General features: G+C 36.5%; 1 protein-coding gene across 1 annotated transcript in view; it reads left to right on the forward strand.

Annotated features, from left to right (window-relative positions):
- The first annotated feature begins 16403 nt into the window (after nt 1-16403).
- Nucleotides 16404-16636, forward strand: part of RGS5 (regulator of G protein signaling 5) — a 52645-nt gene continuing 52412 nt past the window's right edge. The window contains exon 1 of the mRNA XM_052637648.1: nt 16404-16475. Within this exon, the coding sequence (XP_052493608.1) occupies nt 16432-16475 (44 nt within the window). The 5' untranslated portion in view covers nt 16404-16431. The remainder of the gene's footprint in view (nt 16476-16636) is intronic.

Consider the following 16636-nt stretch of genomic DNA (forward strand, 5'->3'; position numbering starts at 1 on the left):
GCTCTTAACCATTATGTTATACTGCTTCCCTGAAAGGCCATTGAAATACTTTAAAATGAGATGTTTTTAAAATTGCAAGGCAATACAATAGGACATTGTATCTATAAAACTAGAACTAAGATAGTTGCTGAAATGGATCAAATAGAAATCATAGAAATTAAATTTATGACCATTACAACTTTAAGAAAGAAAATATCTCATTTTAAGATTGAGTAGTAGAATTATCACAGCTAAATTCAGAATTAGTGAACTAGGAAGATAAATTTAAGAAAGTACTTCAGAAAGTTACTCATAAATTTAAAGTGATGGAGAATATAAAAGTGAAGTAAAGAAAGGGATGATAGAATGTGATGCTCAACACTGTAGGAAGCTTCAAGAAAGAATAGAGACTATTGAGAAAAGAAGTAATATGTAGAGAATGGCTGAGAATTTCTAAAACTGAAGATGGAATGTCAGTTTAAAAAGTCCTTGCTTTTGCTAGCAAAACCAATACAGTATTGTAAAGTAAAATAAAAAATAAATAATTAAATAAAAACAAAACAAAACAAAAAAAAGTCTTTGCTATCAAGCAGAATTAAAAATAAAGCTACAGTACACCCTTTGTACTGAAATGGAAGAAAATCCTAAAGGCTCTCAGAGACTGCTCACAACAGAGTAAGCACATTGACAGGAGAATTTGCATCAGCACCAAATAGAATGTGGAGAACACTTAAGTAAATATCTTCAAAGTGCTCAGTACAAAAGATTGTGAACTAAAATTCTACAAGCAGCCTAACATTTTTTTTCCCCTAGAAATACAAGGATTCTCAACATATACTCTCACAGATCCTTGCTGGAAGAACTACAAAAAGGAGATAAATGAATTATATAGAAAAAAAATAGGAGATGAAAAGCAAAGGACCAAAAAAATCAGCATGACCTGAGAATAAACTTTCATATATAGTGACAATGAAATACTTTTAAGGGAAACAAGAGCCTACTGTTTTGTGGATTTTTTGTTTTCTCTTAGCAATAAAATAAAAACATGAAAGAAGGAGATAGTGTATAGAAGCTAAGAATTTTATTTGAGGGGGAAGAGAGAAATACTAAGTAACGTTTAGACTGTTAAAATTTATTTAATATATATATTAAAAATCTGTTGGTGACCATTAAAATAATAGAATCTACAACTGTTAAATAAGTAAAGCATAATAGAAATGAAAAATAAAAGAAATTGTATCTCAAAGAGGAGATTAAAACAGGGAGGAAATGTTAATATAAAATAGGATTGCAAAAATGCATCCAAATATACAGTTGAGCACAACAAATAAGAAAAAAATCTATACTTGCCTATTATTAAGGAACATAGACTATTGAATTTGAAACTCAGAGTTATGTTTTTTTTTTTTTTAATTTAAAAGAAATACTCAAAAACTATGAGCACAGGCAACTACTAACCAAAGCAAAGGTGACATAGAAATGTTAATATAATATAACATAGATTTTGGAGCAAAGTTTATTAAAAGAAACACTAACAGATATTACATACAGATTTTTTTTTAAAGTCACTCAAAAGGTATAGCAATCATGACTTTTCAGGCTTCTGAAAATATAGTTTCATAATATACACAGCAAATACTGTCTCAGTTACTAGAAGAAACTGAAAAATCCTTGTCATACTGGGAAGTATTAAAATATCTCCCCCGAGGAACTGATAGAGAGACATAATAAGTAAACAGAGCAAAGAATTAATACAGTGAATAATTACAATAAATTGAGAGGTATTGCCTATACCCAACGAAAAGAAAATAAACATTTTTCCAAACAGATAAGGAATTTATCTTGACTATAATGGAGTTCAATTACAAGCCCAAAATAGAAAGTTTTTCTTTCAAAATTATGCTTCTAGAAAGTAAAATACAAAAACTAAAACTCACATTTTTCAGTAATCATGGATTAAAAGGATACTATAATGAAAACTATATTTAGACAAATAATATACTAACACATATAATGAAAATAATGCAAGTATTTAGAAAACAATTTATGGCTTCAAACAAAAGAAAAATTAAATATGAATTATCCAAGTGTTTAAATTATAAACCAATTTTAAAAATACACACAATAAAATAAACATTAAAAAATAGAAAATGCAAAGCAATAAAATACAAAAACAAAGTAATAAAATAGAATACAAAACAAAAGAGGTGGTCACCACTAACTAAAGTTAGTTCTCTGTGCAGGCTAATGAGGGAGTAAATATGTAGACAACAAAAATCAAATTAATAAGCAAAAATATAAGAGATTATCTTTATGAGCTTATTGTAGTGAAAGCCTTTTTACATAATACTAAAAACCTTGTAAGTAGAGAAAAAATTAAGTAAACGACAAAATCAAAATATACTACAGACAAAATAAAATGATAAGCTACAAAAGAGGAAAACATATTTGTAAAACAATGGATTAAGATTAGAATATATACATAATAATCTATTTTTAAAAATTTTGAAATACTCTGTCTCATGAAAAAGTTACAAAATGGTGGTATTCCTATATACATTTCACCCAACTTTTCTTAATGTTAAAACTTACATAACTCAAGTAAAATGTTCAAAGCCAGGACTTAAACATTGAAAAAATAATATTAGCTTATTTGAACCATGTCTTCCACAAAGAGATGCTTTTTACTTTTTCTTTAAAAACTTTTATGCCTCCAACTGAGTTCCCTTGATTATTTTATGTAATACATTTGTACAATATTAAGAAGGGCATCTTTTGCTTTATTTGTGATTTTAGTGAAAATTTCCCATTGTTTCCTCATTGAGTAAATCCTCAATTTCCAATTAATCAGATTGATAATGTACTTTGGGGAATATGTGTTTATTAAATATGTGTATATATTTACATAATATAAATATATAAAATATGTAAATATACATATATTCTTGGTAAGGAAATGTCATTTATCACTCAGTTTTTATTGTGTTCCAATTTTGCAAAAGACATCTCAGCATCTATGGAGATAATTATGAATTTTTTTACTCAGATTTATTAACATGGCATATGATATTACTAGGTTTACTAATATTGAACCAACCTTGCATCCTAGAATAAGTTGCACTTTGATACAGCATATTATTTTCTCATATTGATTCTGTTTGTAAGTATTTTATCTAATATTTTTGAGTGATACATGTCTATAATTTTTTTGTCTTTATCACGTTTAGATATTAATATTAACTGAAGTCGCTCAGTAGCGTCCGACTCTTTGCGACCCCATGGACTGTAGCCTACTACGCTCCTCTGCCCATGGGATTTTCCAGGCAAGAGTACTGGAGTGGGTTGCCATTTCCTTCTCCAGAGGATCTTCCTGACCCAGGGATCGAACCCAGGTCTCCAACACTGTAGGGAGACACTTTACCCTCTGAGCCACCGGGGAAGTCACATACCTCATATAAGGAATTAGACAGTTTTCCTTCATTTACAATGTGCTAGAACAATTTATAGAGCATAGGGGCTACCTGGTTTTTGAAGATTTAATTGAATTGCTATTTGAAATTACTTGGACCTTGTACTTAAAAACTTATGACACCTTTTTTTTAATGGAAATTGGACTGTTTAGGATTTCTAACTTATATGAGATCCATTTTAATAATCAGTGTTCCCATTGAAAATTATCCATTTCATCTAGATTTTATTTGTGCAGTCTAAAAATATCTTATTAAATTTTTTTCTTCTTTTTCATTGGTCCTTTCCTTTTTGTCAATTTTTAATTGTGCTGATTGCTTCCTTTTTCCTGTTTAAGATTTTGCTAGTTATTTCTCCTTTTTGTTCATTTTTTTTAAAAGCGAGAGTTTGTTTACAGATTGGATTTACTATTTTTCTTTCATCACCTCTTCTTCAACTTTAATCTTTATTATTTCCTTTTGAGTGTTTTGCTTCCTTTACTCTTCCTTTCCTCTATTTCTTTGCATTGATTGCTGAGGAAGGCTTTCTTATCTCTCCTTGCTATTCTTTGGAGCTCTGCATTCAAATGGGTATACTTTTCCTTTTCTCCTTTGCCTTTCACTTCTCACTTCTCTTTTATTCACAGCTATTTGTAAGGCCTTCTCAGACAACCATTTTGCCTTTTTGCTTTTCTTTTCCTTGGGGGTGGTCTTGATCCCTGCCTTCTGTACAATGTCACAAACCTCTGTCCATAGTTCTTCACCAACCTAGAGCCAGACATCCAGGAATGTGAAGTCAGGTGGGCCTTTGGAAGCATCACAATGAACAAGGCTAGCGGAGGTGATGGAATTCCAGCAGAGCTATTTCAAATCTTAAAAGATGATACTGTGAAAGTGATGCACTAAATATGCCAGCAAATTTGGAAAACTCAGCAGTGGCCACAGGACAGGAAAAGATCAATTTTCATTCCAATCCCGAAGAAAGGCAATGCCAAAGAATGCTCAAACTACTGCACAATTGTACTCATCTTACACACTAGCAAAGTAATGCTTAAAATTCTCCAAGCCAGCCTTCAGCAATACGTGAACCGTGATCTTCCAGATGTTCAAGCTGGTTTTAGAAAAGGCAGAGCAACCAGAGATCAAACTGCCAACATCCACTGGATCATCAGAAAAGCAAAAGAGTTCCAGGAAAACATCTACTTCTGCTTTATTGACTATGCTAAAGCCTTTGACTGTGTGGACCACAACAAACTGTGGAAAATTCTTCAAGAGATGGGAATACCAGACCACTTGACCTGCCTCTTGAGAAATCTGTATGCAGGTCAGGAAGCAACAGTTAGAACCGGACATGGAACAACAGACTGGTTCCAAATTGGGAAAGGAGCATATCAAGGCTGTATATTGTCACCCTGCTTATTTAACTTGCATGCAGAGTACATCATGAGAAACACTGGCCTGGAGGAAGCACAAGCTGGAATCAAGATTGCTGGGAGAAATATCAATAACCTCAGATATGCAGATGACACCACCCTTATGGCAGAAAGTGAAGAAGAACTAAAGAGCCTCTTGATGAAAGTGAAAGAGGAGGGTGAAAAAGTTGGCTTAAAGCTCAACATTCTGAAAGCTAAGATCATGGCATCAAGTCCCATCACTTCATGGCAAATAGATGAGGAAACAGTGGAAACAGTGACAGACTATTTTTTTGAGCTCCAAAATCACTGCAAATGGTGACTGCAGCCATGAAATTAAAAGATGCTTGCTCCTTGAAAGAAAAGCTATGACCAACCTCGACAGCATGTTAAAAAGCAGAGACATTACTTTGCCAACAAAGGGCCATCTAGTCAAAGCTATCATTTCTCCAGTGGTCATGTATGGATGTGAGGTGAGCTATAAAAAAAGCTGAGTGCCGAAAAATTGATGCTTTTGAACTGTGGAAAAGACTCTTGAGAGTCCCTTGGACTGCAATGAGATCCAACCAGTCCATCCTAAGGGAAATCAATCGTGAATGTTCATTGGAAGGATTGATGCTGAAGGTGAAACTCCAACACTTTGGCCACCTGATGCTAAGAACTGACTCATTTGAAAAGACCCTGGTCCTGGGAAAGATTGAAGGCAGGAGGAGAAGGGGACAACAGACGATGAGATGGTTGGATGGCATCAGCGACTCAGTGGACATGGGTTTAGGTGGACTCCAGGAGTTGCTGATGGACAGGGAAGCCTGGTGTGCTGCAGACCATGGGGTCACAAATAGTCTGACATGACTGAGCGGCTGAACTGAACTGATTGTTCCTTTGGTAGTTTTCTGAGCTGAGTATTTAATTGTTTTAACTTTTTTATTTTAAACATTAAAAAATTTGGTGCTGTGATATATTCTAATCACTACTTTATAAATGTGTATATGTGCTAAGTCGCTTCAGTCATGTCTGACTCTGTGAGCCTATGGACCGTAGTCCACCAGGCTTCCCAGTTCACAGGGTTCTTCAGGCAAGAATACTGGAGTGGGTCCATGCCCTCCTCCAGGGGATCTTCCCAACCCAGGGATCAAACTTGTGTCTCTTACATCTCCTCCAATGGCAGGCTGGTGGTAAAGAACTAGTGCCACCAATGTATCTCATAATAATTAGAATGACTGTTTTCAGACTATTATTTTTTAGACATTCTGTAATTTCAGTTTGTATTTCCTGTCTTAATTCAGAAGTTTTTAATATAAAACTAGAAGGGCCTTCTTATTTTTGTTAGTTGCTTCTAATTTTATTTCAATGTGATCACAGAATATTGAATTATTTCTTTCTATTTAGTAGAACTTATTTTCTTTGTAAACTTTCTTTGGTGATTTTTTTGGTGTTAGTATCCACAAGCATTTAAGAAGAAGGGATATTCTCTGTCATTATAATTTAAAGTTTGATATATAAGAACTAACTTTTGTTTGTGTGATTTTGTGTTTTGTTTTCGTGGTAATGTATTACTGTCTGATGGTGTGTGTGTTTCTGTCTATCAGAAAGGTGGTTGCTGTGTTATTTGGAGTAAAAAAAATTGTAATTTAGAAATTTCCATTAAAAATTATAGTTTTTGAGCCTAAAAGGTATTTATCTTTGTCAGGTTTAATACTTTTTTTGGGGGGACCCCATCATGTGAATTGGGGATCTTAGTTCCCAGACCAAGGACTTAACCTGGGCCCTCTGCAGTGAATGTGGAGCCCTAACCACTGAACCACCAGGGAACTCTGTTTAATACTTTTGGCTTGAATTCTTTCTCTTATATCAGAACTACCTCCCATACTCACATGTCCATTATCCCCTTGTCCATGTCTTTATTTGTAACCTTTCTAAATGACTTTGTTTTGTGTTTGTTCCTCATAGACAGTTTTGGGTCTTACCTTATAAACCTAATGGGAACTTTTCTTTTAAGTGATTCACATTTTTGATTAACACATTTGGCCTCAATTCTATCACAATATTCTATGACTAAGTGTATTCTATAATATGTCCTATTTTTTATTGGGCTTTCCATTCCACTATTCTGGCCTGCAGAATTCCATGAACTGTATAGTCCATGGGGTCGCAAAGTGTCAAACATGACTAAGCGACTTTCACTTCACTTCACTCTTTCTTATACTCTATAAAATGTGTATTCTTTGCTCTTTAATCTGTATTTTTTTTCTTTAATGTTGGTATTTAGGAGAGTTGGTAGTTTTGTCCTCATAGTTCCCTTTGTTCTTATATGATTCTTAATGCCTTTCATCCCCTGTTTCTTATTTAACGTGTTATCTGGCTTGTCAGATATTATTAGTCTTTAACTGATCACCTATACAACCATCAGTAAGCTAATTCTACATTTCTTTTTCTTCTCCCTTTTTCCATTTATAGTTTCATTATTTATATAAAGAATGCTTGCACATAAATACTGAAAGTCCAAATACTAAGATTGTTTAAAAAATAGAATACACAACTAAAGAAAGAAAATAACTACTTCAGCCAATACAAATATGAACAGAAGCTTGAAATCAGTAAGCAGAAAGGTACATGTCAAAATGATTTTTTTTTTTTTTTTTTGCCTGGCAGTGGTAAAAATTCAAGTCTAGCAAATATTGAGTACTGAAGAAAATGATAAGAGAATAATGCAGTCAAACATTAGTCTGACCACTTTATAATTTTGTAGTATTAAATTTCATGATCTAACAATTACACTTTGTGAAATACATTGTAGATAAACTGCTCTAGAACACATAAATAGAAACATTAATTGAAGTATTTCTGTGAGAAGTAAAATATTGGGAATGATCTAAATATTCAAGTTGGTCTATACAGAAACACAATTATATATGGACATGATAAATCCTCTCCATCAATTAAAAAACATATTAGAGGTAGAGTGTAGCCTCCTTACTTGCAGTGTTAATATCAATGCTTTTTAACTCTCAACGAGTTAATGATTATTTAAAATATCCGTGTTCCCTCATTTTTAAAATGATAATAACTACATAACATACCTCATGGTTTTATTGTGAGAATTAAATATATAAATGTATAGAAAGTGTTTTTAAAAGTCCCTGGTTAATAGAAAAATAATGCATAAGTGTTAGTTATCACTCCAACCTAAAAATAAAAGGAATGCATAATTTTAAATAGAAATTAAGATGGAGATTGTATTGTGTTTGTTGTTTAGTTGCTAAGTCACGTCTGACTTTTTGCGACCTCATGGACTGTAGCTCACCAGGTTCTTCTGTCTATGGGGTTTCCCAGGCAACAATACTGGAGTGGGTTGCCATTTCCTACTCCAGGGGATCTTTCAAACCTGGGGAACCTGTGTCTCCTGCATTGGCAGGTGGATTCTTTACTGCTGAACCACCAGGGAAATTGTACCATATATATAAATCAAAACAGAAATTGTCACTACATACTTTTTATGAATCCAATGTGTATGAAGGTATTAAAATGTGATCTGACAGGAAATGATAAACCAAAGTATGAATAGGGATGGTGTACATGAAAATGGGGCACAAATGAAAAGTTGAATCATCTTTTAGAAGAGTTCAGTTCTATCTGTTGCCACTTAATTTAAAGGAAAAAAAAAAAGCTTGGAAGTATATATCACAGCTTATTGACCATATATACTTCAGGATGGTGGAACTGAAAACTGAACTTGTACACAATTTTAAAACTTTATCAGACAGAAAGAGAGAAATCAAGAAGCATGTAGATTGTGTTCCTAGCTGGAGTGAGGGTGGCACTTGGAAGCAATAAGGGAGATGAATCTGTGGGCAGATGATGCCTGTTCACTGTCCACCAACATCCCAGTGGTACCCACATTGGACGTTCTCCTTGCGGTGCCATCAGTGGCTGTAAAATGCATCTCAATAAGTGTGTTGTGTATGCTCAGTCGCTTCAGTCATGTCTGACACGTTGCAACTCTGTGGACTGTGTCAGGCTCCTCTGTCCATGGGATTTTCCAAGCAAGAATATTGGAATGGGTTGCCATGCCTTGACCCCATGATTCTTACTCACTGAGCCACCTGGGAAGCCCCCAAATGTGTTTTAATAATAGTTAAATAAGCTGATACCTGGTTTAGTTAAGAAAATGAACTAAAAAAGAATCACAACAATTGTGTATGGGGAGAGACTGTGCAGAGAGGTATGTGGGCAGGAAACTCTGTCAGCTGATGAAAGCTTTTATTATTCTCATTACTTCCATCTCCACAGCTAATTCTTGTCCCACATAGTATCTAGCATTTAGGTCTAAACTCTTATCGCATCCTGCAAGGCAGAAGGATAGAATACCTTTTTTTGTGGTGTTTTCTATTTTTTCCCCTTGTTTCCATAGTTACCACTCCTAAACATCTTTCCTCTGCTGATAAAGAGATTGAGACCACTCAGAATGTGATGATCAGTTTCTCTTTCTCTACATTATAGTCATACAGAATTTTGAAATATTTACTATCATTTTGAGAGATGTTTAGGAGGGAGAGGAGAGAAAAAGTGTCCAGGTTCGATGCATGATACTGGATGCTTGGGGCTGGTGTACTGAGATGATCCAGAGGGATGGTACAGGAGGGAGGTGGGAAGGGGTTCAGGATGGGGAACACGTGTATACCTGTGGCAGATTCATGTTGATGTATGGCAAAACCAATACAATATTGTAAAGTAATTAACATCCAGTTAAAATAAATAAATTTATATTTTAAAAATAAAATAAAGGCAAAAAATGCAAAAAAAAAAAAGTAAGAAAAAAAGAACTACAAAATTATTTTACATGAAGGTGAAGATTAATTTTAAAAAATTTTATTGGAGAAGAGTTGATTTGCAATGTTGTGTTAGTTTCTGTTATACAGGACAGTGAATTGGTTATACATATGTATTGCTGTTCAGTCACTAAGCCATGTCAAACTCGGCAACCCCATGGACTGTGGTGTGCCAGGCTCCTCTATCCTCCACTGTCTCCCAGAGTTTGCTCACCTTCATGGTCACTGTGTCAGTGATGCTCTCTAACCATCTCATCCTCCGCCTCCCCATTCTATTTTTAGCTTCAATCTTCCCCAGCATCAGAATCTTTTCCAGTGAGTCAGCTCTTGGAGTATTGGAGCTTCCGCTTCAGCATCAGTCCTTCCAATGAATATTCAGAATTTATTTCCTTTCGGATTGACTGGTTGGATCTCCTTGCAGTCCAAGGGACTGTCAAGAGTCTTCTCCAGTACCACAATTTGAAAGCATCAATTCTTTGCCATTCAAACTTCATTATGGTCCAACTCTTACATCTGTACATGATTCATCTGTACATGAAAAACCATAACTTTGACTATAAGGGCCTTAGTTGGCATATATTCACTCTTTTTTAGATTCTTTTTCCATGTGGATCATGATATATCCTGTGCTATACAGTAGGCCCTTACTAGCTACCTATTTAATTTAGATTATTTTTTAAATTATCACTACAAAATAAAACAAAAATAAGAGTATTATTCACCTGATTGTGGAAATTAAAAAATGCCTTAATAGCACTCCAATATATTTCTAGCAAGCATCATCAGGAACATTTAGTCAAGAAATTCTTTTTAGAAATTTAGACATTTAGGCAAACCATTTAGGCAAGGATTCTTTATAAGAAATCTTATAAAAATTATAGTAAATGAAATTACTTTTTACTAAAACTTTTTAAAAACTTTTTATTTTATATTGGAGTAGAGGTGACATGAAATTAAAAATGCTTGTTCCTTGGAAGAAAAGCTGTGACAAACACAGACAATATAACAAAAAACAGACCATCACTTTGCCGACAGAGATACATATAGTCAAAGGTGTGGTTTTTCCAGTAGTCATGTATGGCTGTGAGAGTCAGAAGTCTGAGCACCAAAGAACTGATGATTTCAAATTGTGGTGCTGGAGAAGATTCTTGAAGGTCCCTTGGGCAGCAAGGAGATCAAACCAATCAATCCTAAAGGAAATCAACCTTGAATATTCACTGGAAGGTCTGATGCTGAAGCTGAAGCTCCAGTACTTTGATCATCTGATGTGAAGAGCCAACTCACTGGAAAATACCCTGATGCTAGGAAGGATTGAGAGATGGAGGAGAAGGGGACAACAGGGGATGAGATGATTGGGTGGCATCATCTACTCAATGGACATGAGTTTGAGCAAGCTCTGGGAGATAGTGAAGGACAGGGAAGCCAGGCATGCTGCAGTCCATTGGGGTAACAAAGAGTTGAACATACCTTAGCAACTGAAAAACAACAGGTGACACAGGTAATCGAGACATCTTGAATGCATGAACGGGTGAGCCAGACATCTTGGAATGCGAAGTCAAGTGGGCCTTAGGAAGCATCACAATGAACAAGGTTAGTGGAGGTGATGGAATTCCTGCAGAGCTATTTCAAATCCTAAGAGATGATGCTGTGAAAGTGCTGCACTCAATATGCCAGCAAATTTGGAAAACTCAGCAGTGGCCACAGGACTGGAAAAGGTCAGTTTTCATTCCAATCCCAAAGAAAGGCAATGCCAAAGAATGCTCAAACTACTGCACAATTGCACTCATCTTACACACTAGCAAAGTAATGCTTAAAACTCTCCAAGACAGGCTTCAACAGTACATGAACCGTGAACTTCCAGATGTTCGAGCTGGTTTTAGAAAAGACAGAGCAACCAGAGATCAAACTGCCAACATCCACCGGATCATTGAAAAAGCAAGAGAGTTCCAGAAAAACATCTATTTCAGCTTTATTGACTATGCCAAAGCCTTTGACTGTGTGGACCACAACAGACTGTGGAAAATTCTTCAAGAGATGGGAATACCAGACCACCTAACCTGCCTCTTGAGAAATCTGTATACAGGTCAAGAAGCAACAGTTGGAACTGGACATGGAACAACAGACTGGTTCCAAATCGGGAAAGGAGCACATCAAAGCTGTATATTGTCACCCTGCTTATTTAACTTATATGCAGAGTACATCATGAGAAACACTGGGCTGGAGGAAACACAAGCTGGAATCAAGACTGCTGGGAGAAATATCAATAACCTCAGATATGCAGATGACACCACCCTTTTGGCAGAATGTGAAGAACTAAAGAGCCTCTTGATGCAAGTGAAAGAAGAGAATGAAAACGTTGGCTTAAAGCTCAACATTCAGAAAACCAAGAAAATGGCATCTGGCCCCATCACTTCATGGCAAATAGATGGGGAAACAATGGAAACAGTGTCAGAGTTTATTTGGGGGCTCCAAAATCACTGCAGATGGTGACTGCAGCCATGAAATTAAAAGATGCTTGCTCCTTGAAAGAAAAGCTATGACCAACCTAGGCAGCATGTTAAAAAGCAGAAACAATATGTTGCCAGCAAAGGGCCATCTAGTCAAAGCTATCATTTTTCCAGTACTCATGTATCGATGTGAGAGCTGGACTATAAAGAAAGCTGAGTGCCAAAGAATTGATGCTTTTGAACTGTGGTGTTGGAGAAGACTCTTGAGAGTCCCTTGGACTGCAAGGAGATCCAACCAGTCAATCCTAAAGGAAATCAGTCCTGAATATTCATTGGAAGGACTTATGCTGAAGCTGAAACTCCAATACTTTGGCCACCTGATGTGAAGAACTGACTCATTGAAAAGACCCTAATGCTGGGAAAGATAGAAAGCAGGAGGGGAAGGGGACAACAGAGGATGAGATGGTTGGACGGCATCACTGACTCAATGGACATGAGTTTGAGGAAGCTCCAGGAGTTGGTGTTGGACAGGGAAGCCTGCCATGCTGCAGTCCATGATTTCACAGAGTTGGACATGACTGAGTAACTGAACTGAACTGAAGTAACACAGATAAAGAATCTGCCTGCCAATGCTTGAGACATAAGAGAATGTTTGTTCTCTGGGTCAGGAAGATCGAGTATTAGAGGGCATGACAACCCACTCCAGCATTATTGCCTGCAGAATCCCATGCACAGAGGAGCCTGGTGGGCTACAGTCCTTTGGGGTACAAAGAGTTGGACAGGACTGAAACGACTTAGCATGCAAGCTTACATGTACCTACTCTTTTTCAAATTCTTTTCCCATTTAGGTCGTTACACAATTCTGAGCCATTTGCTGAAACATGGATGGACCTAGATATTGCCATACTGAATGAAGTAACTCGAACAGAGAAAAAGAAATATTGTATGATATCCTTTGTATGTGGAATCTAAAAAAAAAAAAAAGATACAAATGAACTTATTTATAAAACAGAAACAGAGTCACAAAGAGAGCAAATTTATGATTATGGAGGAGAGTTGGAGGAGGAATAGTTAGGGAGTTTGGGGTGGACAGGTTCAGTTCAGTTCAGTTCAGTCGCTCAGTCTTGTCCGACTCTTTGCGACCCCATGAATCGCAGCACTCCAGGCCTCCCTGTCCATCACCAACTCCCAGAGTTCACTCAGACTCACCTCCATCGAGTCAGTGATGCCATCCAGCCATCTCATCCTCTGTTGTCCCCGATGGACAGGTACATATTGCCATATTTAGAATATATGCCATATTTAGAATTGGATAGCCAATAAGGACCTACTCTATAGCACAGTTATATATTTCACTACGTGTGTGTGTGCATGTGTGTGTGTGTGTGAATCCCAGTCTTCCAATTTATCCCTCTCCGCCCCTTTCCCCTCATCCCCAATAGCTGTCTAAGATTTTTTTTTCTACATCTATGACTCTATTTATATGTCAAGGTGACTGGACCACCAAGATCCCAGATAGTTGGTCAAATGTTATCCTGAGTGTGTCTGTGACGGTGTTTCTGAATGAGATGAACATTTGAATCAGAAGATGGAGTAAATCTGATTGCCTTCCCCAATGTGGGTGAGCCTCATCCAATCCATTGATAGCCTGAATAGAACATAAAGCAGAGGAAGGGACATTTCATCCTTTCTTCCTGTCTTCATTGGAACATGGATCATCGCCTGCCTTCAGACTAGGACTCAGATTGGAACTTATACCATTGCTTCTGTTTCTCAGGCCTCTGGACTAGGAGCACACACCTGGGCTCTCCTGGGTCTTCAGCTTTCTGAGTACAGATCTTGGAACTTCTCAATGTCCAGAATCAAGTGAATCAATTTCTTATAACACGTTTGTAGATATCTCCTCAGAACCCTAATACAATGAGCAAACTCTTTTACATGCCCTCCTTATGAAGTTTTAAAAATAAATATATGCTGAATTAATATTTTCTTCTATTTGAGTTTGCTTTTTTTCGTTTTGTGTTCTAGTTCATCATTTACAATGATGGATATAATTTTTAGTTTTGAATAACTCCACTCATCACTCTTCTGGGATAGTCAGAAACCTGCTTTGATCTTCAGCTCTAGCCAAAGCATCACTCTCCAATGTTCTACATTAATTTTTTTTCATATTATTTTCTCCTCAAGGCCACTTGTATATCAAACAGTAATTTAGGCTTTGGCTCTAAGGAGTTTCTTCTGCGAGCTTTACACATATTCCTACTATGAGACTCAGTCATCAATAACAGTGTTTATATTTCTATGAACACTGAATACTCTGTCACTCAGATTAATTGATTTGTTGATGTCTGAGTGACCAGTAATGGCAGAACTTGGACAGCTGTATTTAGTTCAAGCAATCTTTGTAAATGTCTATGTGCCTGATGTTGTGCAAAGTCAGAACTGACTACAATAGGTTTCCCTATTTTTAAAAATGTATGGTAGGGACTTCCCTGGTGGTCCAGTAGTTAAGACTTTTCCTTCCAATGCAAGAGGTATGGGTTGGATCCCTGGTCTACAAACCAAATCATTAAAAAAAAGAAGAAGAAGCAATATTGTAATAAATCCAATAAAGACTTAAAAAAATGGTCCACATTTTAAAAATCTAAAAAAATATATGGTATAGAGTAATAGCTTTCAAACCTTTATGACCATGATTTATAGTCAGAGATACAGTTTAATGATCCTATTGACACGTACATATGGTTTATTAAAGCAAAAATTTCAGAAAACAGTGTCTAATTTTCTTCACACAATGCAGTTGAATATTTGTGTATTATATTCTATTTATTTGCTTTAAAGCACCAGGTTATAATATACTATATGGACTTTACAGGTCCTGATCAATAGTTAAAACAGTTTGAAACAATTTCAGATAATGTGGAATGTTATGAGAATCACCTTTAATTCCAAGTTTAGAGCTTTTCTTACAGATTATATGATGCTGCTTATTTTTAGCTTAGACTCATGCCAACCCCTTAGGCATTTGCATTTACATACTAATGATAGCTATCATTACTTTAATGATATAATAAATATCATTACATACTAATAATAAATTCAGGGCTTCCCAGGTGGCGTTAATGGTAAAAAAAAAAAAAAAAAAAATGCCTGCAAATGCAGGAGACTTAAGAGACACAGTTTCAATCCCTGGGTCCAGAAGATCCCCTGGAGGAGGGCATGATAACCCACTCCAGTATTCTTGCCTGGAAAATGCCATGAACAGAGGAGCCTGGCAGGCAACAATCCACAGGGTAGCAAAGAGTCAGACACAACTGAAGCAACTTAGCAGGCATGCACTTATTAATGTATTAGCCCCTTGAATCCTAACAGGATGAAACACAAACAAGGTAAATTTTGGTGAAAATAATCCTTGAATGATAGGAAACAGGAAAATGTTGAAGGGGAAAGCATGATAAACCCAGCCAAGGATGAGTGGGTCCATGGTGGTGTTGCTCCAGAGAATAACCTAACCTAGTCATCAAAGTAAAAGGACAGTCAGAAAACCATTTACAGAATTAGGAGGATAAAATATAGTAGAAAGAATTATGTAAGGTATTTTATCTCTTTCATCCCTCAGCTCAGGTGCTATTTCCTCCAAAAAACATCTTCTTTTCTGGTGCTTAAAAGCTCACAGCATTCTGGGCCTGCCTCTGTCACTCACTTATACCATATTTATATAACGTTTGGGATCTTGAGAACATAGAGTACCTTTTTACTTGAATTTCCAGCATCCAGCTGAGTGCCTGGCACATCGTAGGGATTCACTATATGTCCCCCAGAGTTCTCTAAAACTGTTTCCTGTACTGTGAAACAAAGTTGGGCTACATGATCGGCAAGGGCCCTTGTAGTCCTAACAATCTTGTGACTTCAACACATCTGAAGTAGCCCAAAGCACTCTGCTTCATAACAAAAACCACTTCTTTGCTGTGATGGGTTCAAATTTATGAGTTAAAGCATGAACAACCTGTGCATAGCTTAGGGCCTATGCCTGCCCTGGCAGAAGTGCTCTGATAAGAGCAGTTGCAAACCTAATGTGGCAGTGCCTGCCGCAGAGGAAAGATTCCAGCCTCCACCTCCCACACAAGCGCTGTTGCTCTCCAGCCTGCAATTTCCTCTCAGGCTCTGGATTGGTCCACAGAGTGACAGAGGGCTGGAAGAGAGCCTCTATATATTCCCTGGAGAAAAAGGCAGTCTCAGACGGTTTTGAAGTTTTCAAAGACTCGCTCTGCTGATAAGGACTTGTGTTCAAAGCTGAGGAGCTAAGCCACTTGCCAAAATGTGCAAAGGACTTGCAGCCTTGCCCCACTCATGTCTGGAAAGGTGAGAATGAGTTATTTTGGTTTAAGAGATGGAGATAAGGAGAATCTTCACTCAGGGGTCACTGTGGTTTGTGGCCAAACAGGTGGTTGATTGTAGACTGGGAATTGTTTCCTCTGTTAAATGACAAAGTTTTGAAAGATCTGAGCTAGGAGACTGATACA

Source organism: Budorcas taxicolor, chromosome 3 (genome assembly GCF_023091745.1).
Source record: "Budorcas taxicolor isolate Tak-1 chromosome 3, Takin1.1, whole genome shotgun sequence".
Lineage (NCBI taxonomy): Eukaryota > Metazoa > Chordata > Mammalia > Artiodactyla > Bovidae > Budorcas > Budorcas taxicolor.